General features: G+C 33.8%; 1 protein-coding gene across 3 annotated transcripts; it reads right to left on the reverse strand.

The window, feature by feature from the left end:
- Positions 1-1,049: 1,049 nt before the first annotated feature.
- On the reverse strand, positions 1,050-19,871 carry Depdc1 (DEP domain containing 1). 3 transcript variants are annotated; one of them, XM_026409885.2, is made up of 12 exons: positions 19,824-19,871; positions 16,554-16,819; positions 13,278-13,434; positions 12,233-12,351; positions 11,719-11,849; positions 10,601-10,648; positions 7,935-8,075; positions 5,467-6,321; positions 4,858-5,030; positions 3,004-3,180; positions 1,896-2,081; positions 1,050-1,184 (listed from the first exon to the last, which is right to left on the reverse strand). In XM_026409885.2, exons 1-12 carry the CDS (start codon positions 19,869-19,871, stop codon positions 1,050-1,052), a joined length of 2,436 nt encoding a protein of 811 aa, XP_026265670.1. The 3 variants fall into 3 exon arrangements, with proteins under 3 accessions (XP_026265670.1, XP_026265660.1, XP_026265679.1); XM_026409875.2 differs by having other exon boundaries at positions 1,050-1,190; XM_026409894.2 differs by lacking the exon at positions 5,467-6,321 and having other exon boundaries at positions 1,050-1,190.
- Positions 19,872-20,457: the final 586 nt, after the last annotated feature.

Here is a 20,457-nt window from a genome sequence, read left to right on the forward strand (position 1 = left end):
ATAGAAATGTCTATATAACCCCAAAGCAATTTAAAATTAACTGATATAAAGTAGACTCTATACATACTGATTGTTTTATAATGCCTCAAGTGATTCCAATTTGCACCAGTTTAAAAACCACTAGCTTAGAGAATTGTTGATCAATCTTTGGATGGAATTCCTCATGGCTTGATTTTAGTGAGTGTATTGTTTTTAAGTATCTGATAGATGTTTCTCCCTCGATTAAAAAAAATAAATACGTAAAGGGTATAGATTTTGATTTATTCATCATTGCCTCCACATTCAGGGAACAATGAAAGGTATATAGTAGTTGCTGAATACTATTCTGAATGAACACGATAGCCCTATACTTTTATATATCTCCATCTTCTGGTAGATTATAAATGTAAAAGTTCAAAAGATATTTATGGAAAAAAATGAATGAATAAAGCAATGAGGATAATGGTTAAAGTGAAACAAAATCTTACATAAACATTTATATTTAAACAACACACACACACACACATATATATATATAAATAGATCAAAGTAGAAAAAGAATATACAAAAGTGCAACATTTAGCAGTTGAGAATTCATTGAACTTTCAAATATTCTTCACATTCTTATACTTAGAAACAAAGAAGTAATCCTAAATAACTACTTCTTCAGCTAATATCCATAAACAAATGCGTAGATAAGTTTTCTTTTTCTAAAGTTTTCTTTTAGAAACAGTTACAGCTTAATCTTGATGAACACAAACACAACTCAGTTTTCAAAATTCAAGTAAATAAAATTTTAGTATAACCATGGCAGATTTTCCAGATAGTAGCATTACAAAACAAGATTGTTTCTGGTTAAAATATTTGGTATTGCCTATTGTTATGCTTTCTCAGTTGAGATTCAGTAGCTCTTTCACAGTCTCAAATTGAAAACTATTTGGCACATCCTCACATCATGTGTTTACATAAGAGAAACTTGACTAATTAGAGAATCCCATTTTAATAGCTAGATTCACAGATATGGCTTCATTTATCAAAGTTTGACAAGTATTAGATAATTCTTAATTTAGTTAGTATCTTAGACTACGAAACTTTGGTTTTCTTAACATCAACATTGGTTGCTTGATTGTAGGTTTCTCACCAAAAAGTGCTGCTTCACTCTCTGTGGTTGGAAATCTTTTCTGATATATCAAAGGATATTCCTTCTGAAACTTAAAAATAAGGTGAGGAATTAGAAGGTATTTAACACTTATTTCCCTAGTTGATGCCAGAGCTCAACATTTGTGATAAGAATTTAGCGAATTTCTCAAAGATGGATTACAGAGACAATAGCCTTTCATTTTATCCTTGCTCCTCCTTCCCTTTCTTTTCATATATGTGAAAGGTACTCTAGAAGATCTTTTAGATCCCTGTTGGCAATGATATTCTAGGATTCTTTTTTATTGCTAATTCTCCCCTTAATTTCCAGATCTTTTCAATTGGAAAGCCATGAAGGTCTCAGGTATCTGGTACAGTTCACATTTCTTTGAGTGTTTCCAACTTAGAATTAGTCTTACTAGAATTATGGAGCAACTGGGGTTTGGATTAAAGCTAGAGTTTCTAAATGATAGTGATGACTCACCCAAACTATGTCCAGATTTATAATTGCTTTTCTAGGCTAATTTTAGCTGTAATTACACAAAACACCAGAAATAAGGAGAGTACCATTATTATTGCTAATATTTTAAAATTTATGATTCAGGATATATTTTAGAAGTAGTTTAATGCTTACATATAATGTACCATAATATGTAGCTTATACACTTAAAATTTAAGTTCCAAATGATTGAAATAAGAAATTAGATTCTAAATGTTATAAAACGACAACAACTTACAGCATATTACAAATATGACTGAGCACTTGCTCATTCTCTTACCTGTTTTAGTTTTCTTCTTTTCTCTTTTAGAGGCAAACTCTTATTTTTAATAATATTCTCTAAAAGTTCTGCAATTGCTGCTTGAGAGGTAGAAACCTTTTGTTCATCAAACTCCTGAGCACTAATTTGTTTACAATAAGAATAAGTTGGCAAAGGAGCAAATAGTCCATCTCCAGGATTTTTAACCTGTAGTGAACAACATGAGATAGTAAAAAAATCTATTAATTTTGGTCATGTCCTTATTTGGTAAAGCATTCTTTTGATGAAATCTAGTACTGATTTATTTTGCTACTTATCATTCAATGCATTAAGAAAATTGTATTATGCAGTAGTAATGAGTCAGTAGTATCAAAATTCTAGTTCTACAGTCTACTGGGTTTTATAATTCAGCATAAAAGATCAATATTATGACTTAGTAATAAAGTATATCCACCTACTGTTTTTTGAGGCTTAGGGGCATGATATTAATGGGCATCCATTGATAACAGAAAGCAATTGTAGAAAATGGTTGTAATTATAAGCCAGGACAATATTAGAATGAGAGAAAGCACAAATGCATGTGCTGGTCAGCCTAAGCTGAATACAGCAGTTACCTATTGTTTTTGGCTGCTCAGTATGCCTTTTCTCTTTCTTTTAATAATTCCTTCCCATGTTGTTCCCTCTACCTTTTTTGAAAAACAAATTCTGATCTAATCTATGTAGAACCAATTAGAATATGACCCTCCTTCTATCTTACTTATACTCAATCACCCAAAGAATGCATATTTAATCTGGATCGGGCCAATTGAGAGAGTCCAAACCCAGAACTTTTCAAATTGGGGGTGGAGGGTTGGCTCTTTTTCTTTGTATTCCAAACATAGGGTATGATGCATGAACTTTAATCAGCCATATTCCCCATCATGTGATAGAGGCATTTGTCAAAAATAGGACTGAAATGTAAGAGATGGTAGAATGGGCACAGATTCCTAGTTCTATGTCTACACTACTGACTTTTAGAAGTTATTTAGATGCATTAATAAAATCTCCCTTTCTGATGGGGCTAGTTTGAGATAAGTTTGACATGTGCAAATGACGAATGCACAGACTTTTAAGATTCAAAAATACCTACGTGGCCCTTTTTTAAGTAGTCAAGATGTTTCTCTACTGCAGTCTGTAAGTAAGAAGGTACTTGAAGAATTTCCTGATGATGATCCATTAAGAAAGAAACTAATCTTGCAGCAAGAAGCTCATCAAGATCCACTTCTTCGGCACAGCACAGCACACACCGAGAAAAAGTGTGTATCATCTAGAAACAGCAAAAAATTTGAATTTAAGAATTTAAGGTTTCATATAAATTAGAATATCAGTAATTTCCAGGCAGCACTATGTGAAATATTGAGATAAAGTGACAAGCAGACTTCACATTAAAAATGATAGTAATTTATTACGATTAGAAAGGTAAAAATTCTAATATATTTAAGTCCTTTTTAAAGTCCTTGTTAAGTATTTCCTTAATATAATTCTAAAGGGCTATAATAAGGTTTAGGTTTATCTTCAGTTTTGTCACAACTATATCTGTAAATATCGCAGGTTCTATTAATACCACATGGATATGTTATTTAAAAAGTTATTAGAAAACAGGAACTTACCACATTAAATTAATTTCACAAAAATATAAACCAGGAGAATATATCATGCACACAGAATATATATTCAGCAGAGGTTGCAAACTTGGCACTATATCTTTTAAAACTCTGGAAAATAGTTGTTAAAGCTTATTCTATCAGTCTTTAAACAGCAAATTAATACACACATTTTTCAGTTCTGTTGTAGAAATCTTTATATCTTGAGATAAATTTTGTTTCAAAACTTATCACTCTCACTCGTATCCATATAAATCCACTAACACACACGCCCACACTCATTCTATAATAATCAGAATGGTTTTTCTTTCTAGTTCCAAGGCTCAGTCCTCAGCTTTTTGCTCTTTTCTATATTCTTAAACCTCTTTTTATTATCTTCAATTACCATCTCTATGTGGATGACTCAATAAAAACTTCCTCTGTCGTGACCTTTTGTTCACCTTGCTCACATTCCCAATATTTTGCTGGATAAATTTTACTTGAATGTCTTATAATTTTAAAACCAAAAATATAAAACCAAAATTATCTCCTTCTCACTTAATGTTTCTCAAACATCTTCTCTTAAAAACTTATCCTTCTTAATAGTGCCATAATTACTCAAGAATAGTTCTCCTTCTTTATATTATGTCTGTCACTATAAAAGAACTGGCATTATAATGAGTGGAAAAACAGAGCATAGCTATAGATTCCTTACTGTGACAAGCTGCAGCCTAAGAAAGTAGCAGTTCTTAGAGGCAACAGATCATTTCAAAGATTCATTTTCAACAATAATATGTATATAAATGCCTCAATCCTCATTGTCTAAGAAGCCTGAGACTGCTTGGTAATAATGTTTCCCAACTTTTTCTACCATGATGACTTGCTATCATAATTCATCAAATATACCTTTCCTCCCACCATACTCTGAAACACTTACTATAAATGGATTTATCTTTAGTTTTCCACTTTCACAGAGCTCTAGTACCCTTAAGGGTTAAACACTATCTATGATATAGCATCCTCTTCTTTTCCCACCAAAAAGAATTGGCACAAACTAGCATAATGTGACTGTAGATCTATCATTAGGAAGCTATATAGGATGCATGAGAAGGCAAAGTCCTCTGTCAAGATTAATACCAGGATAAAAAAGTATAACAGACTAGGCAAAAAGATTAGTACACAAATATTTGCTGCTAGGAAAAGTTAAATTTCTAAGTCTTTCTAACTCAGGAATGTAGGACTTCCAAGATCAGGATTCACTTGAGTAGTACTTTAAGATAGATTGTTTTCTATTTTCATTTGTTTTTTCACAAAACAAATTACGAACCAGAATTTATTATTTCCATAAGAAATAAACTTACCAGTGATCTTGTACCCATTACATCATGGAGTTTGGGCATATCAACATTTTGACTCATTCGAGAAATCATGCGCATTAAAAGTTGAAGCCGTCTACGATTTGGTGGGGGAAGTAACAAACAACATAACTGCAGTGCATTGATGGCAACTCTCTCTAAATGAGGTTGCAGCAAACCTAGAAGGTAAAGTCACCCCCACCCCAAAAAAGTTCATCAATGATACTAGTTGCTTTCATACTACCAGTATATATAGTTATAAAAAGAGGTTAAGATAATATCTTAGAATTTAATTTCTTTTGACTATGTAGAAATTTCCATATTCCTCAAAAACATAACAAGATTCTCATTATTTTCCTCATAACATATTTCTAATTATTAAAATTATTCACTTATTAAAAAGAAAGTGACAATAAGCAAAATTGAAGAAAAAGAAAGTAAGTGCTTTAAGAAGGTTGAGTAAATCTTGGTTATGTCATGACAAAGTCCTTTACAGTAATATCTTTTGGAGGAAAAAGAATAAGCAATTTCAGAGAAGAAGAGCAATATAAGCAAAATACAGAGTTAGTAAACACAAAAAATTAATTTTGCATGCACTGGAAGCAACAACCTTACTTTGCGTGCCAGTCAACACAGAAGAAGCTGGAAGTAAAGGATTTTCTGAAAGTTCTATTGTACTTTTGCAAAGTCTTTTATTGATTGTGGTACTAGACTCTCCGAGTTCACTGTCCATAGCTGCTTGCACACTTGTGCTCCCTTTTCCAAGATTTGGTTTCATGATAATTTCAGCCACTGGTGTATTGATATAACTACTCCGTCTTGTACTACTTCTTAAAAGTAAACTCTGAGATCTACAAAGTTGTTTTGACTTGCATTTTCCGTTACATAATTCTTCTTGGTCTTGAATAGTCAATGTAGAAGTTCTCTTAAACCCAACACAGAGTGGTTTTTGAACACTTTCCTCTGAATGAAGATTCAATAAAAATTCCTGGTTCAGCTCTGACTCTAAAAATTGTTTATTATTTTGTCCTTCTATGTTCTTAACAGATTGATGGAAGGTACTAGACACCTTTTTATTTGAATTCTCAGGAATATCTATAATTCCCTCCAAAGAAGAGCACCTTGGTTTGATGTTAGAGGCCAGAACATGCATACTACTTAAGCCTATTAAATTATGACAACTTCCTCCCATTATGTCATTGGCACTGGCTCTTCTGTTTCTTAAATTAACTAGCTGCAATTTCTTAGCACATCTTTCTTGAAATCCTTGATCACTTATCTGTAGTTTCTCAGTAGAGTCTGATTCTTCTTTGTTTTTGTCTTTGTGAAGCAGACTAAGAAGAAGACATTCAGTTGATTTGAAGGAATTCAGATTGTTTAAGTGAAGGGTTTTTTTTGAAGTCTCTGGATCATCTTGGATTTTATGTATCCCACTGGGTCTATCTGAAACTGTGACGTAGCCACAAACAACTACCAGGAAATGAAACAAAAATTAAGATGCAACTGTATGACAGTGAACAAAAATAATAGTACAGTTAAAAAAACAAAGCATCACTATGGTACATGTTGTTAGTATAGTACAAATAGCTGCTTAATGTGGAAGGCACTTAAATAGGACACATGCAACATTCAGTTATAAACATGCAAGATTGACTAGAGGTTTCCCTTTTTTTGTGATATAAGTAACATCCTAATTAAACAGATCAAGTCAAAATTCATTTAAAAATATCTGCCCTCATTCTAGAAGTACCAGAAACCTCTTAATTACAAGACAACCATGGTATAATAGAAATTTACAGTCATCTGTTGGTATCCTTGGGGAAACTCATTCTAGGATTGCCCATGGACACCAAAATGTACTTACATAAGTCTCTTACATAAAATAGTATAATACTTGTATATAACTTGGCATATACTCCCATATATTTTAAATAACCTCTATATTTCATATAAGATTCAACACAATGTTAATACTATGAAAAGAATTGTTATGCTATATTATTTAAGAATAATGACAAGGAAAATAAGTCTGTACATATTCAATACAGCTGCAATCTTTTTTAATTATAAATTTTCTCAATATGTCCAATCCTGGGTTGGTTGACTCCACGGATATGGAAACCAGAGATACAGAGGGGATACTGTACCTATATTTTTATTCTTGATGCCTGACATGGAGCTTCTAATATCTTTGAATTACCCGAGTGTTAAAAGTTTTGTTATTCACAAGGAACCTATTTATGCTAATGTAACTTATGATTGGCCATGCTTCAAGGTCAGAATGTTGAGCCCCATCTACAAGGGAAGGACCAAAAGTCCATGATTTAATCAATCATGCCTGAGTAAATAAAACTTCAATTAAAACTCTGGAACAATGACACTAATGAAACTTATGGGTTGGTGAATACATGGATGTACTGTGAGATAGTCTTCCCAGAGAGGGCACAGAGGCTCTGTGATTCTGTTCAACTCCATTCCTTGCCATTTGCATCCCTTTCCTTTAGCTGTTCCAGAGTTCTTATCTTTTATAACAAACTGATAATCATAAGTAAAATACTTTCCTGAGTTCTGTGAGTTGTAGAGAATTACTGAACCTGAGAGGGGTTTGAGTGATCTCCTGAACTGATAGCTGGCTGGAGAGAAACAGATAGCCTAGGTACCTCATTTGCTGCTGGCATCTGAAATGAGGACACTCTTATGTAACTGAACCCTTAACCTGTGGGGTTTAGGCTAACTCTGGGTAGCTAAAGTTTTAGAAATACATTGAATTGCATGACACTAAATTGATGTCAGGACACCTGGTGTTGGAACAACATATCTGAATAATTAGAAAACAACAAAACAGCAACCATAGTATTATAGCCTACTACTTTCGTATTTACTCATGCTTCTATAGACTTTTCTTTTTTTCTTTTGATACAGGGTCTTGCTATATTAGCCAGACTGTCCTCAAGCTCGTGGGTTTGAACATTCCTCCTACTGAATAGCTAGGAAAAGAGGTGTGCCACTACACCTTGTTACCTGTATTTTTAGACCTTTTAAATTTTAAGAAACTTGAAAACTTTAGTAAAATCCATACATACCCAAAATGTTCACAAATAATTCATAATATTCAAATGTAAGTAGAGGTTCAGGGAGATCTAGAAAATAATCTGCGATTGTTCTGAATACATCTCGCTCAAATCCAACATAAGTTGGGTTATTTGTATCATTACTTCTTGGCCCTAAAATGTAGAAGGAAAAATAAATAATCAAAATATATTTTAATTTAAATACAATTTTATGGGGCTGGGGATGTGGCTCAAGCGGTAGCGCGCTCGCCTGGCATGCGTGCGGCTCGGGTTCGATCCTCAGCACCACATACAAACAAAGATGTTGTGCCCACCGAAAACTAAAAAATAAATATTAAAAAAAGAAAAAATAAATAAACACAATTTTAAAAATACGTACTAAAGTATAATACTTGTATTGCATAAGGGAGTTATTTAATTTTGTTTTAGTTGTAGATGGACAGCACGCCTTTATTTTATTTCTTTATTTTTATGTGGTGCTGAGGATTGAACCCAGTGCCTCACACATGCTAGGCAAGTGCTCTGCCACTGAGCTGCAGCCCCAGCAGTTTTTTAAATACTATTTTAATACCTGAAAAGTTATAAAAAAAGAAAAAAAATTAGTATATTTTTAAACCATGAGGGGAGTTTTTATGACAACTCATTAATGTTTTCCTCAGAAATAAGACTGGATCACATTTTACAATTAAGAAAACTAAGGCTCAGAGTAACTTGCCTCAGATGAAAAAGCCCTTGATGGTGAAGCTAGAATTAGAACATATAGCATATAAAATGAAAACAAGGCCCAGGACTTTTAGGTCTAATAACATTTAAAGTATGGTTCATAGATACATATATCATCCAATACATTTATTAAAAATACAAGTTTCTGTACGCAGATCAGAATCCACAGAGGTGAATCTAGGAATATACTGATCTAAAAATATTTGCTTCTGGTTCATTAGTGGTTTCCAAACACTGACTCAGAAATCTTCATTTTAAGTATATTGTGGGGCATAGTTAAAAAAAAAAAAAAAAAGAAAAAATCCTTGATTTATTGAGTCAACCAAATCAGAATCTCTGTAGAGTCTCCCTAGTGACTATGATATGCATTCAGATTTTAAAGTCACTAGACCATCTGTCAAGTTAAAATCTCTCTTCCTAAGTCCAAATGATCTTTTATATCTGTTTCTAAACTTTTGTATAACCAAACAAGTATAAGCACACACAATAAAAAAGATTAAGAAACACACACACATACACACACACACAAATAGGTTAAAGACTAACATGGATTTTATTTACTGCAAAATAGATATTTTTTTTTTTTACGGAAGATACAAGAAATATTCTGAATATGCTTCATTAATGTTTTCTAGGACAGAAAACATATGTTTACTGGAAATAATAAAGAATTTATAGTTATGAGAACTTAGGTTTGAGCTCTAACTCCTTCACATTACCAGAAAACTCAGAGGGTCTTGATTTTTTTCCTCTGGGAAAAAAATTGAGAATATTGATTATTGATTCTTATATCTCACAGAATTACTCTGGGGTATTAAATAATAAGTAAGTAAAAATTTTTATTTTGTCTCTAAATACACTGCTATTAAATTGAATTTTAGTAAGTTATATATTAGATATCATTTTGGTATAACATGCTTTGGGAAATAAAAGAAAAGAAATCCCTAAAAATGGATGTCAGAGGAGACTTTATCAATGTGCTTATCTGAGTTGTCAACTATGAGCCAAGAATGAGAGAGAAGTGAATTAGGTAAGGAAGCTTGAAATAGAAATTAAGTTTGAAGTTTATGAACAGAAAGGATCTTTACCTTAATTTTATAAAGTGTTTCTGTAACTTATTTACTTCATTGCTATTTATTCTGTTATTTTGTCACATTGACACCCAGTGGACAACAAAGGAATAAATACTTATCCTGAACATTAATAAAACCATATTAGAATTTTTAAAAACACTGAATTTATAAGAAATAGAATCTGTACTACATCTATAACTAAAATTACTAAAATAAAGTTAAATTTTTATGATTTAGAAGCATATATCTTTAAAATTTTTCAAAATTTATTTTGAAACCAATTAGGGCTTAATCAAGATCTTAAATTATGAAAATCAATTGTCACTATCACTATGCAAAAGATTGATCACTGAAATAATAAAATATTATTTCTGAATTAGCGACAAATCTTTTTTTCATAAACATAAAAGTCCTATTATACATCCTTTGGACTAGTAGCATGTAATAAAGCACCTGAATATTGAAGCCACGTACAAGGAAAAAAGGAATGAAGTAGGCTTTACGAAACTTCATTTTTGATTGAATCTTTTCTACCTTACATGCTGTTTTACTTCCAAGTGACCATGTGAACCCTCTGGCTTCTCACTGAGGTAATTACTGTAGTCTGGTTTTACCTAAAAATCCTTTAAAATCCTCTAGCCTATGATTTTATGATTTATGTGAACTAAGCAATAAGTGATGGGCTTATAAAATCACTTTCTGCATGGAAAACATTACTTTAGGCTCCATAAGTAATAGATTCTACTAGATTTTCACATAACCATCAAGAGAAACAACATTATTTTAATTTTATTAGGATTTTTATGAGTTATTTAAAAATTCCTTGATTCTTGTTAAATACCATCGCTATAAAACATATTTATATGAATTAATTTAACTTACAATTTGCTAGGCACTTCATGGCAGATAATACCCAGTGAGGAAGGTCATCTAGACACACAAAAAAAATAAAAATTATTTAGGAAATCCCATAATTTTTGTGATAGTGTATTTTAGAACTTCACACTTAAGTTTGAAAAAGTTATAGAGATCTTGAGTTTGACTCTGTCTACAATACATAAAATAATTGGCTGAGCCCAAATTAAGAACTATTTGGGGATATGTTTAGACATAAGCTCTTTTTTTTTTTTTAAAGAGAGAGTGAGAGAGGAGAGAGAGAGAGAGAGAGAGAATTTTTAATATTTATTTTTTTTTTAGTTCTCGGCGGACACAACATCTTTGTTGGTATGTGGTGCTGAGGATCGAACCCGGGCCGCACGCATGCCAGGCGAGCGCGCTACCGCTTGAGCCACATCCCCAGCCCTAGACATAAGCTCTTAATCTTCATTTTTAACTACACCACCATTTTCATCCTTAGTTTGGTTCCATCTGTTGCTATGCTGCTTGAATGCTACTGACTTGGTGAGACCTATGATTGAAATGAACTATATCTGAATGTTAGGGTACTGTACAATGAGGCTTGCTTAAAATCTTTTCAACAGTCACCATTTTTATCCTGTTCATCATTTTTTTAAAAATACATTTTTTAGTTGTAGATGGACACAGTACCTTTATTTTATTATTTTTATGTGTGCTGAGGATCAAACCTAGTGCGTCACATGTCCTAGGCAAGCACTGTACCACTGAGCCATAATCCTAGCTCCTTGTTCATCATTAGCCCAATGCCTTGCACACTGTGTATCTCAAGATAAATGTGGGAAATCAACAGATTTTATTGTTTTTTCCTTTTAAATGCTTAACCTGTCATTTTAAAAATGCATGCATGAATTCATCTTAGCAGTTAAATAATTTCTTATAATAGCATGAATAATATTCACTTAAAAATTTTTCCACTGTTACTACTAAAACATGTATATAACTACTATAACATGTATATAAAATAATAGACCCTCAATAAAAATATTCCACTTTCTAAATTTGGGTCTCTTTGTTCTCCACTATAGCTGTGCTCTTTGTTACTAAGTTAGGAAAGATTCCATTTTTCTTTTATTAATACCAACCTGATTTGTCTTGTAGTACAACTACTCCATGCTTACTGGTATTGGTCATGTTATACATTATATATTGAGGAATTACTTGGCTTGGATTTATCAGTTCTTCTAGGGATGGCACACCTAAAATGGTTTGCAGGCTGAAAAGAAAGAATAAAATTTTTTTTCCTCCATAAAATAAGAGAAATAGAATATGAGTATGACTGGAAAGAATAAAGTCATCAGAATATTTTTTTTCTTTAACCAAACTCCCAAAGCTTATATGTAACATCTACTTTTAAATATATTTATCTTAATAACAAAGGATTCCAATGTAGAACATAAACTATAGGCATGACTTTAATTCACAGAAAAAGCAAATTATACTGGAAGTATTTTATTTCTAAGGTAAAGCATTTATTAGGAAACATATACAAAAGTTTTAAGAGTTAATCTGTTCTCATTCATTTATATATTTTTAGAAAATGTCAAATGAATCATCAAAATGTTTCAGAAACTTGATTTTAGCTTAGTTTTATCTTACTAGATCAGAATAATATATCTCCAAACTTCTTCAATATCTTCCTGGCTTATTTCTCTCTTATCAATTGAGTTTTCTTGATCTTCAATGATTATTTCATGATTCCTTTTCTCTGCATTTTCCTGAAAAAAAGAAGTACTATTGTTTAATTTGTCATGCTCAAAGTAAGGAAATATTGAACAGGTACCACTCCTAATACTTAGTAGTTTTAGGCTATTATGGAGCTACAATGTAAGTATAAGGTTATTATGGAGCTACAATGTAAGTGTTGCTTGAAGAAATAATATAGCATATGGTAAAAAGAGTTTTTGTTTTTGTAGTTGCCACTAACATAAAAAAAAAATCAACTATTTCTAAGTATTGCTCACATTACTAGGAGCAAGAGAGATTAGTTGAGGAGTTATGTGGTGACATAGTTTTGATCTTAAATGTGCCCCAAAGGTCCATGCATTGAAGACTTGGTCCCTAACCTATGGCACTACTACTGAGATGTGGTGGAAACTTTAGGAGCTGGGGCCTAATGAAAGGAGGTTAAGTCATTGTGGGGTGCCTCTGAAGAGGATATTGGGACCCTGTCCTTTCCTTGCTCTTTTAATTCTCAGCTGCTATGAGGAGAGCAGTTTCCTCTGCCACACATCTCCCACGATGACGTATTGTCTTTCAACATACTCCAAAGCAAGAGAGCCAACTGACCATGGACTAAACATGGACTAAAACCCCTGAAACTGAGCCTACATAAATCTTTCATCCATTTAAGTTGATTCTCTCAGATATTCTGTCACAGTGATGGAAGGCTAATTAGCATACCAGGGAAGAAAGAAAAATAATCTAACAAAACATTATTAAATTATATAAATATCATTTTCAATGTCTGTCATTTTTATCATTATTTCTGTGTGTGAAATAAATTCACATATATAGTTTTAGAATATAACATTGATAAATTTCTGTATTGGCTTCAATATTAAAGCACAACTACTTTTAATTCTCTTATTATTAAGCACACAGTATTTACATTAAAAATAGTGATTAATAAATGGCATTTTACCTGAGAGAAATGTAATCCAGGCTTCTTAGGAGTTCTACGAGATAAATTTCTTAATTTAAAAACACTATCTTTATCTTTTGTAAAGTTTTCTATGCTGTTTTTCCTCAATTCTGGATGTCTTCGTGGAAGAGTTTTAAGTGGTGAAGTTGCAGGAAATCTGGTTTAAAAATAATATGCAATTAAACAATATGAGAAACTAATTTCTATATCCTAATTTAAAACTCACACAAAGACCCTGATTTGCTTATATCACCAAGGAATGAAGATTCCACATGAATTAATTTTCCTTTTATACTTTTAAAAATATTTTAATAGATTCTTGCTTTCTTTAGTATATGGTGCACATTTTAATTTTATTTACAGACAATTCAGGGTTACTAATATAATCACTTTTGTTGGAGAAGTATTTCTTACACACAAAATAGTTCTACAATGCAAAAATTTTCTAAACTCCTTTGATAAGTTATTTAGTTTGTATATATTTTATGACTTTTGCCTGTTTATCCTAATTTCCCAAATTTAGTTTCTTGCTCCTTTTGGTTATAATGTTGTTTTTCCTCCTTTCATTTTAACATAAAATATTTCCAAGATATAAAAAAGTCCAGAACATAATATAAGTCAACATTCACATGTTAACTAGCAAGTGATATAATCATTGACATTTTGATTAAGATTTCACTATCTTTCTTTTTAAAGTAAAAGAAAAATCTTTGCATACTCCATTTTTTTCTCCTCCCCTGCATAAAGGAAATCATAAATCTATAGTTAGTGTCCATGCTTTTATATTTTCAAGATATGTCTGAACAATGTGTGGTCTATGGTCTGGTATTTTTTTCAACTCATGGTTTCTCTTATTATACATCAAATTTATACATATCTTTTTAGAGACATTAGAAGTTCTTTCTTACTCTACTGTCATACAAATACTTTCTTTTTTTTTTTTTTTTTTTTGCAGGGGGCAAGGGGTGGAAATACTGGAGATTGAACCCAGAGGTGCTTTACCACTGAGCTACATCCCCAGCCCTTTTCATTTTTTTTTTTTTTGAGACAGGGTCTCACAAAGTTGTTTAGGGCTTCACCAAGTTGCTGAGGCTGGCTTTGAACTAGTGATCCTCTTGCCTTAGCCTCTTGAGTCACTGGGATTACAGGTATGCACCACCATGCCTGGCTTTACAAAATCCAGCTCTACAAATACTTTTTAATTCTCTAATAACAGCTTAATTTTTCATGTTTAGATGTCTAAGTCATGTATAACTTATACTGAGTTCCCATCTATGTGTGGGTTTCTTTTTGCAGCATTTAAGGGAATTTTAGCCCAGATATCAGGTAAGGCAATTCTCTCCTCTTTATTCTTCAAAACTGCCTTTATCAAATGAATTTTAGAATTTACTTGAGTTATATTGAGATTTGGGATGAAAATGTACTAAATTCATACATAAATGTGGAAGAACTGACATACATATCATACTGTCTATTTTATAAACAGGGTATTGTCTATTTATAAACAGGATATTTTTGTCCATTAATTTCCATTAATAACAACTTTATCCAATAAGGTCTTAAACATTTTTAGTAACCTTTATTGCAAGGTATTTTAGATTTTTGTTACCATTTAAAAAACTAGAGGCAGAGAGTCTAGCTGAGTAGTTATGCAGAAATGCAGGAAAGAAAGAATAATCTAACAAAAAGAGGGTTCATATTGGAGAGAAAAGTGTACAGATCAGAGAACTATTTAGGTAGCACAGTAGACAGTGTAATAATTAAATTACATTTAAAGAGGAGTAGGTAAAGAAGACAACTAAAGGGATGGAGGCTATTCATTTAGATAGAGAACACAAGAAGACAAAAGGGGTGATAGTGATTTTCTACATACTCTATTTGAAATGCCTATGTAGGTGAAGAAATGGGTCTAAAGCTCAGGAAATTTGGGTTGGAGACAAAGCAGTTGAAGGCATAACATTAGAATGTCCAGGGAGCAAGGTAAAGTGAAGACAGAGCCCAAAACTTTCAGACAAGTAAGTTAAAGGATGAATAGGTGCAAAGCAGGCCACAAAGATGACTTAGAAATAATTAAGAGGGAAGATTTGTAAAGTGTTATTCATATGCTTGTAATTTACATGTATGAAACAAATTCATTTTGGTACATAGGTAGTATGATTTTCCACTCTGAAATTCATGTTGGAAATTTTATTCCCAAAATAATGGGGTAGAGAGGGAGTGTGACATTTAAGAGGTGATGGGGCATTAAGAAGGATTAACATTTCTTTGGAAGGAGTTCTGGCTCTGGCAGGACTCAGTTACTACCAAAATGTAGGTATTTTTCATATTTTGCCTCTTCTGCTTGCCATTCTGCTTTTTTGCCATGCTGATGTTGCATGAGACCCTTACCAGATGTGGCTGCCCAATAATGGATTACCCAGCTTCTAAAACCATAAGACAAGATAAACTTTCCTCATAAATTATCCACTCTCAGGTATTCTTTAATAGTAATAGCAAATGAATTAACACAAAAGGAAAGAATCCATTTCTAAGACATTTAATTTGGAAAATACTAACGTAGTAAAAAAAAAAAGCCTTCATAGAAGAGATAATGGAGTTGAGAAGAATGTTTTAGTTTAATAGTCTCATAAATGTGTATAGTGCTTCAAGTGGAAGAACAATGCAGACAGAACAAGATTTGGCGAAGCATGGTCTCAGCATTCTCATTTGTAAAAATGGTCTTATATATACCCGTAAATCATAAAGCAGAGTTTCTGATACATGAAGACTGCTTGATACGTATTCTCTTAAATGGTGTTGTTTTCTGTTGTCATATAAAGTGTACTATTGTGACATGTATTTTAGATTGGATTATGTTATTTAAAGGTAAGAACCCGTGAGTTTGCCTTAACTACAGAATGCATGAAAATAAGTCAGTAATCATGTCCTTGAAATGTTATAAGACTTTCATAATGTGCCATGTTTCCCTTTCCAATTTTATCATATATGCTAAACATTTAACAAGTTTGAATTTTGTAGCCATTATCTTAGCCTTACAATTTCCAAATAATTTTTTTATTAGTTGTTCAAAACATTACAAAGCTCTTGACATATATTTCATACATTTGATTCAAGTGGGTTATGAACTCCCTTTTCCAAATAATTTTAATTGAATTAAAAACACTTTTCTAAAGAAAACATTACTTAACTGGAAAAACTGTTATAGTAAAATCATAATAAAAGTGGAGATAAAACTTTATAGTAATTTTACTTGGTAGTTACATAAACGTTCAGTACCTGAATAGCTGATTGTTGTCATCAAAGTTTTCTGATCCCCATCTACCTTTGATATCTTCAATTACATGATTCTTCAGAAATTTTCTCAACAGTTGAATAGTTTGTTGTCTTGTAACTTCAGGACCAAAATTACTATTATTTCTTAATAGGTCACAAAGCCAATCCACTGCTTCTCCTGCTGTGAAACAATTGCCATATTTTTTAAAGTGTTGCCTATGTTTTCTTAGAGGCATTCCTGCTCGAAAAGATGTAGTGACTTCATTCCACTGTGAAAATTAAAAAAGATTTTAATATCTTACTGATTTGAAATATTTAGGTAAAGAAATTTCTTTTAAGTCTCATCTGATTATACTGTAAAATTCTTTGAAAAAATCATATGTGCTACATAAAACTTTATATCTTGCTGATTTTTTTTTTACTAATTCTAGTGCCCTAGTAATATTTTCATAGATTTTTACTAAAAATATTAATTGGCTGGTCAGTTTATTTAGGAAACTTAGGAAAAAGGAAGAACTCTCTAAGTCCATGCTATGGAAAGCATTTGCTCCTTTTGTTCCCACTTCAACTAAGACTAATATACTGGTAGCATCTGTGTCAGGAAATGTAATTTATATTCATTATTTCACTTGAATTCTCACAATTGTTTGAATAGATACTGTTATTTCATTTTTCACATACGACACACAGAGATTAATAGTATGTCCAAGGTCATACAGCTAAGTGAATGACTCTAGAATCTGTACTCTCAATTATTGCATTGGCCAAATAAAACTTTTGCCATGCAGTAGTTATACTGGCCTTTACTACTAGGTATTTGCTATAGTATCTCTTATTTGAAGATTCTTATGATGAACATAGAACAGATGAGGTAAATTAAGTAAAATGTGAATTCACTGCATATCTAAGGACTTGGTGACATCTACATTAAAAAGAAAATACTGGTATTTTCTAAATTGTCCTCTCATTAGCCAAATTTTTATATTTGTGAAAGCTCTAACACTGGAGCATGAGTGTGTTGGTGGTATAGAATGAACACATCATTTTTTAATTGAAAAAAAATCCTGTATTAGAAGTCAAGAAATATAATCTGTAACCCTATGTAGGTGACTATTAGCTGTGTTGTCACTAATCTCATATATGTGGCCCAGGCATCACAATGGAGAAGGCCTGAAAACATGTTAACTGTTTTCTTTACACACCTCCCCATTTCATATATATATCTGTTCAAGAAACTTATAATATTGAGCAGCCCACTATGTACTGGCTTGGTATACAGCAGTAAAAATAACAGAAAGAGATATCTGTACTTAAGTAGATTACAAAATGGCTGTTCTAAAATTCCAACCTAGATGCCCTTCAATAGATGAATGGATTAAAAAATGTGGCATATATACACAATGGAATATTACTCAGCAATAAAAGAGAATAAATTCAAGGCATTTGCAAGTAAATAGAAGGAGTTAGAGAAGATAATGCTATGTGAAGTTAGCCAATCCCCAAAACCCAGATGCTGAAAGTTTTCTTTGATATAAGAAGGCTGATTCATAGTGGGGTAGGGAGGGGGAGCAAGGGAGAAATAGAGGAACTCTAGATAGGGCAGAGGGGTGGGAAGGGAAGGTAGGGAGTATGGGGTTAGAAATGATGGTAGAATATGATGGACACTATTATCCAAAGTACAAGTATAAAGACACAAATTGGTGTGAATATACTTTGTGTACAACCAGAGATATGAAAAATTGTGCTCTGTATGTGTAATATGAATTGTAATGCATTCTGCTATCATATATAAATTATAAATAAATAAAATACAGTATGGTATAGTTGTTTATGGGTGATCTCTAGTCAGACTACTAAGGTACATTTTCCAACCATAGTTCTACTGTTTATTGCATATGAATTTTTTTGGGGGGTGAGGATACAAGGCATTGAACCCAGGGGCACTTGACCACTGAGCCACATCCACAACCCTATTTTGTATTTTGTTTAGAGACAGGGTCTCACTGAGTTTCTTAGGAACTTGCTGTTGCTGATGCTGGCTTTGAACTTGAGATCCTCCTGCCTCAGCCTCCCAAGCTGCTGAGATTACAGGCTTGGGCCATAGTGCTCGGCTATGTATGAATTTTGGGGTCTTACTTTTATTCTCTGTTCTTATCTTCTTATTCATAAGGTGAGGAAACTAGCACCTACCTAATGGGCTTGTACTAGTTAAGTGTTGAGTAAATGTTAAGTTTTCATTATTTCATTGTAGCGTCCTACACCACATATAATTCATTAAATTATAATTCATATAATTTACTAAATTTTAAATATGTGATAGTATTAACTGATTAAGGTTCTTTCCGGTCCCAGATTCTATTCTTTACATTGATTGATATAACTATTTATTGAGCAGCAGAATTCATGTCAAGCTCACCATATCTGGAAAATCTGCATTCTTCTAATTCTTCCATTTACTGTTTATGTGACTTTTGGGATAGTATTTAATTTCTGTAAACCTCATTTTCCACATTGTTAAGTATGCCTAAGAATACAGGCCCATACCTGAGGGGCATTCCTGAGAGAATAATTTGCTTGGTATTGTACACATCACAACACACTTTCATAAACAGGCCCTCTCAAGAAATCCCTTAAGGTGGGCATGTGTTTCATGCCTATTTTACCAACGTGAAAATGAGGCTCAGATGTAAAGTGAACCTCCTAATGCCACAGAACCAGGCAGCATTCACTGTGTCCACACAGATCCAGTGACCATCCACAGTGGTTGCTGATGGATACTTAAAACTACTCCGGCTTAAGTAGGAGGCTCTCTCTCTCCTAGTGCTGTTAGGCCAATACTTCCTGCCTCAAATTCCACAGGCCCAAGGAAGGACTCACTTTGGGGCTTGCGCCCAATCTGACCCTACCAAGCTCTGGAGCTCACTCTCCGCTTTTAATTCTGGGGTTTCGTAAATCGCGGTGGGAAGCGGCTAAAATCGGTGTATTCCATCACGTTCCCAGTGTCCAGACACCGCCAGGCGCGGCGACGTCCAACCAAGTGGCCTTCCCCCGGCGCTTCGCCAAGGCCCTCAGGCCCCAGGCAGCCGGGGGCAGAGGTCCAGACCCGCAAAAGAGGGGAAAGTCGAGCCTCGCCATTTTCCCTCACCCTCCTTCCACCCAACAGAGATGCCCTAGGCCGCCTCCCTCTGCCCAGGTAAAACCACCAACGGTCTGTAGCGAAGCGGTGGCTGCCGCCGGCCGGCGGACCAGTCTCGCCATTCCGCGCCGTCTTACCAGCTTGGTGGCCCGATAAGGCCCGGGAGGCACACCCCGACCCTCCATAGGTCAACGCTGCCCGACGTCCATGGAAGCGGAAAGCGACGCTTGGGACTGTGCTGTCCAGGCAGCGGCCGTCCGGATACAACTGTCGGCCCCGCGGTTGATTTGAATACCTGGGAGGGCTGCGCTGATTGGCCGCGCCTCCGAGTCACGTGATTCCGCGCTTTCCGAGCCGCAGTGGGCGTGGGGAGACCCATTGCAGCTACAGCGCACAGGTAGTGGGAGCTGTGGGCTGGGCTGGTGCTGTTGAGCCTGTTTAGGGGAACTGCTGAGGTACCCGCTCGGGGCCTCCACCCGCTTTCCAGGCGCAGCTTCTCCCTCTTGCGGTGGATAGCGAGGTGCAATTATGTTTCAATGCTCTTAAGGGGCGAGGCAGTACCAGAGAGAATTGTTTGGGCCAGCCTCTGGCTTAAGGGAATTTGAATTTTGAAAAAGAAAGAAAACAAAACAAACAAAAACCAAAACAAACAACAGTAACAACAACAAAACCTCAACTCTTTTTGTCTGGGTGTATAGGATCTTCAGCAGTGTCAGCACCAAAGCCCGGCGTCACCGGGTGTAGCTTTCTCCTGACATTGCCTCTGAGAGG

The sequence above is a fragment of the Urocitellus parryii genome, chromosome 11, assembly GCF_045843805.1.
Source record: "Urocitellus parryii isolate mUroPar1 chromosome 11, mUroPar1.hap1, whole genome shotgun sequence".
NCBI lineage: Eukaryota > Metazoa > Chordata > Mammalia > Rodentia > Sciuridae > Urocitellus > Urocitellus parryii.

What these genes read in the sequence shown, in the direction of transcription:
- Depdc1 (XM_026409875.2), bottom strand. Translation starts at nt 19,871, where the DNA reads ATGGAGGGTCGGGGTGTGCCTCCCGGGCCTTATCGGGCCACCAAGCTG. An exon ending in TGTGTTGACTGGCACGCAAA is followed by an intron (nt 5,031 to 5,466) that starts GTAAGGTTGTTG and finishes TTTACCTTCTAG; the next exon opens with GTTTGCTGCAACCTCATTTA. An exon ending in AAAGAAGAAAACTAAAACAG is followed by an intron (nt 1,191 to 1,895) that starts GTAAGAGAATGA and finishes CTTATTTTTAAG; the next exon opens with TTTCAGAAGGAATATCCTTT.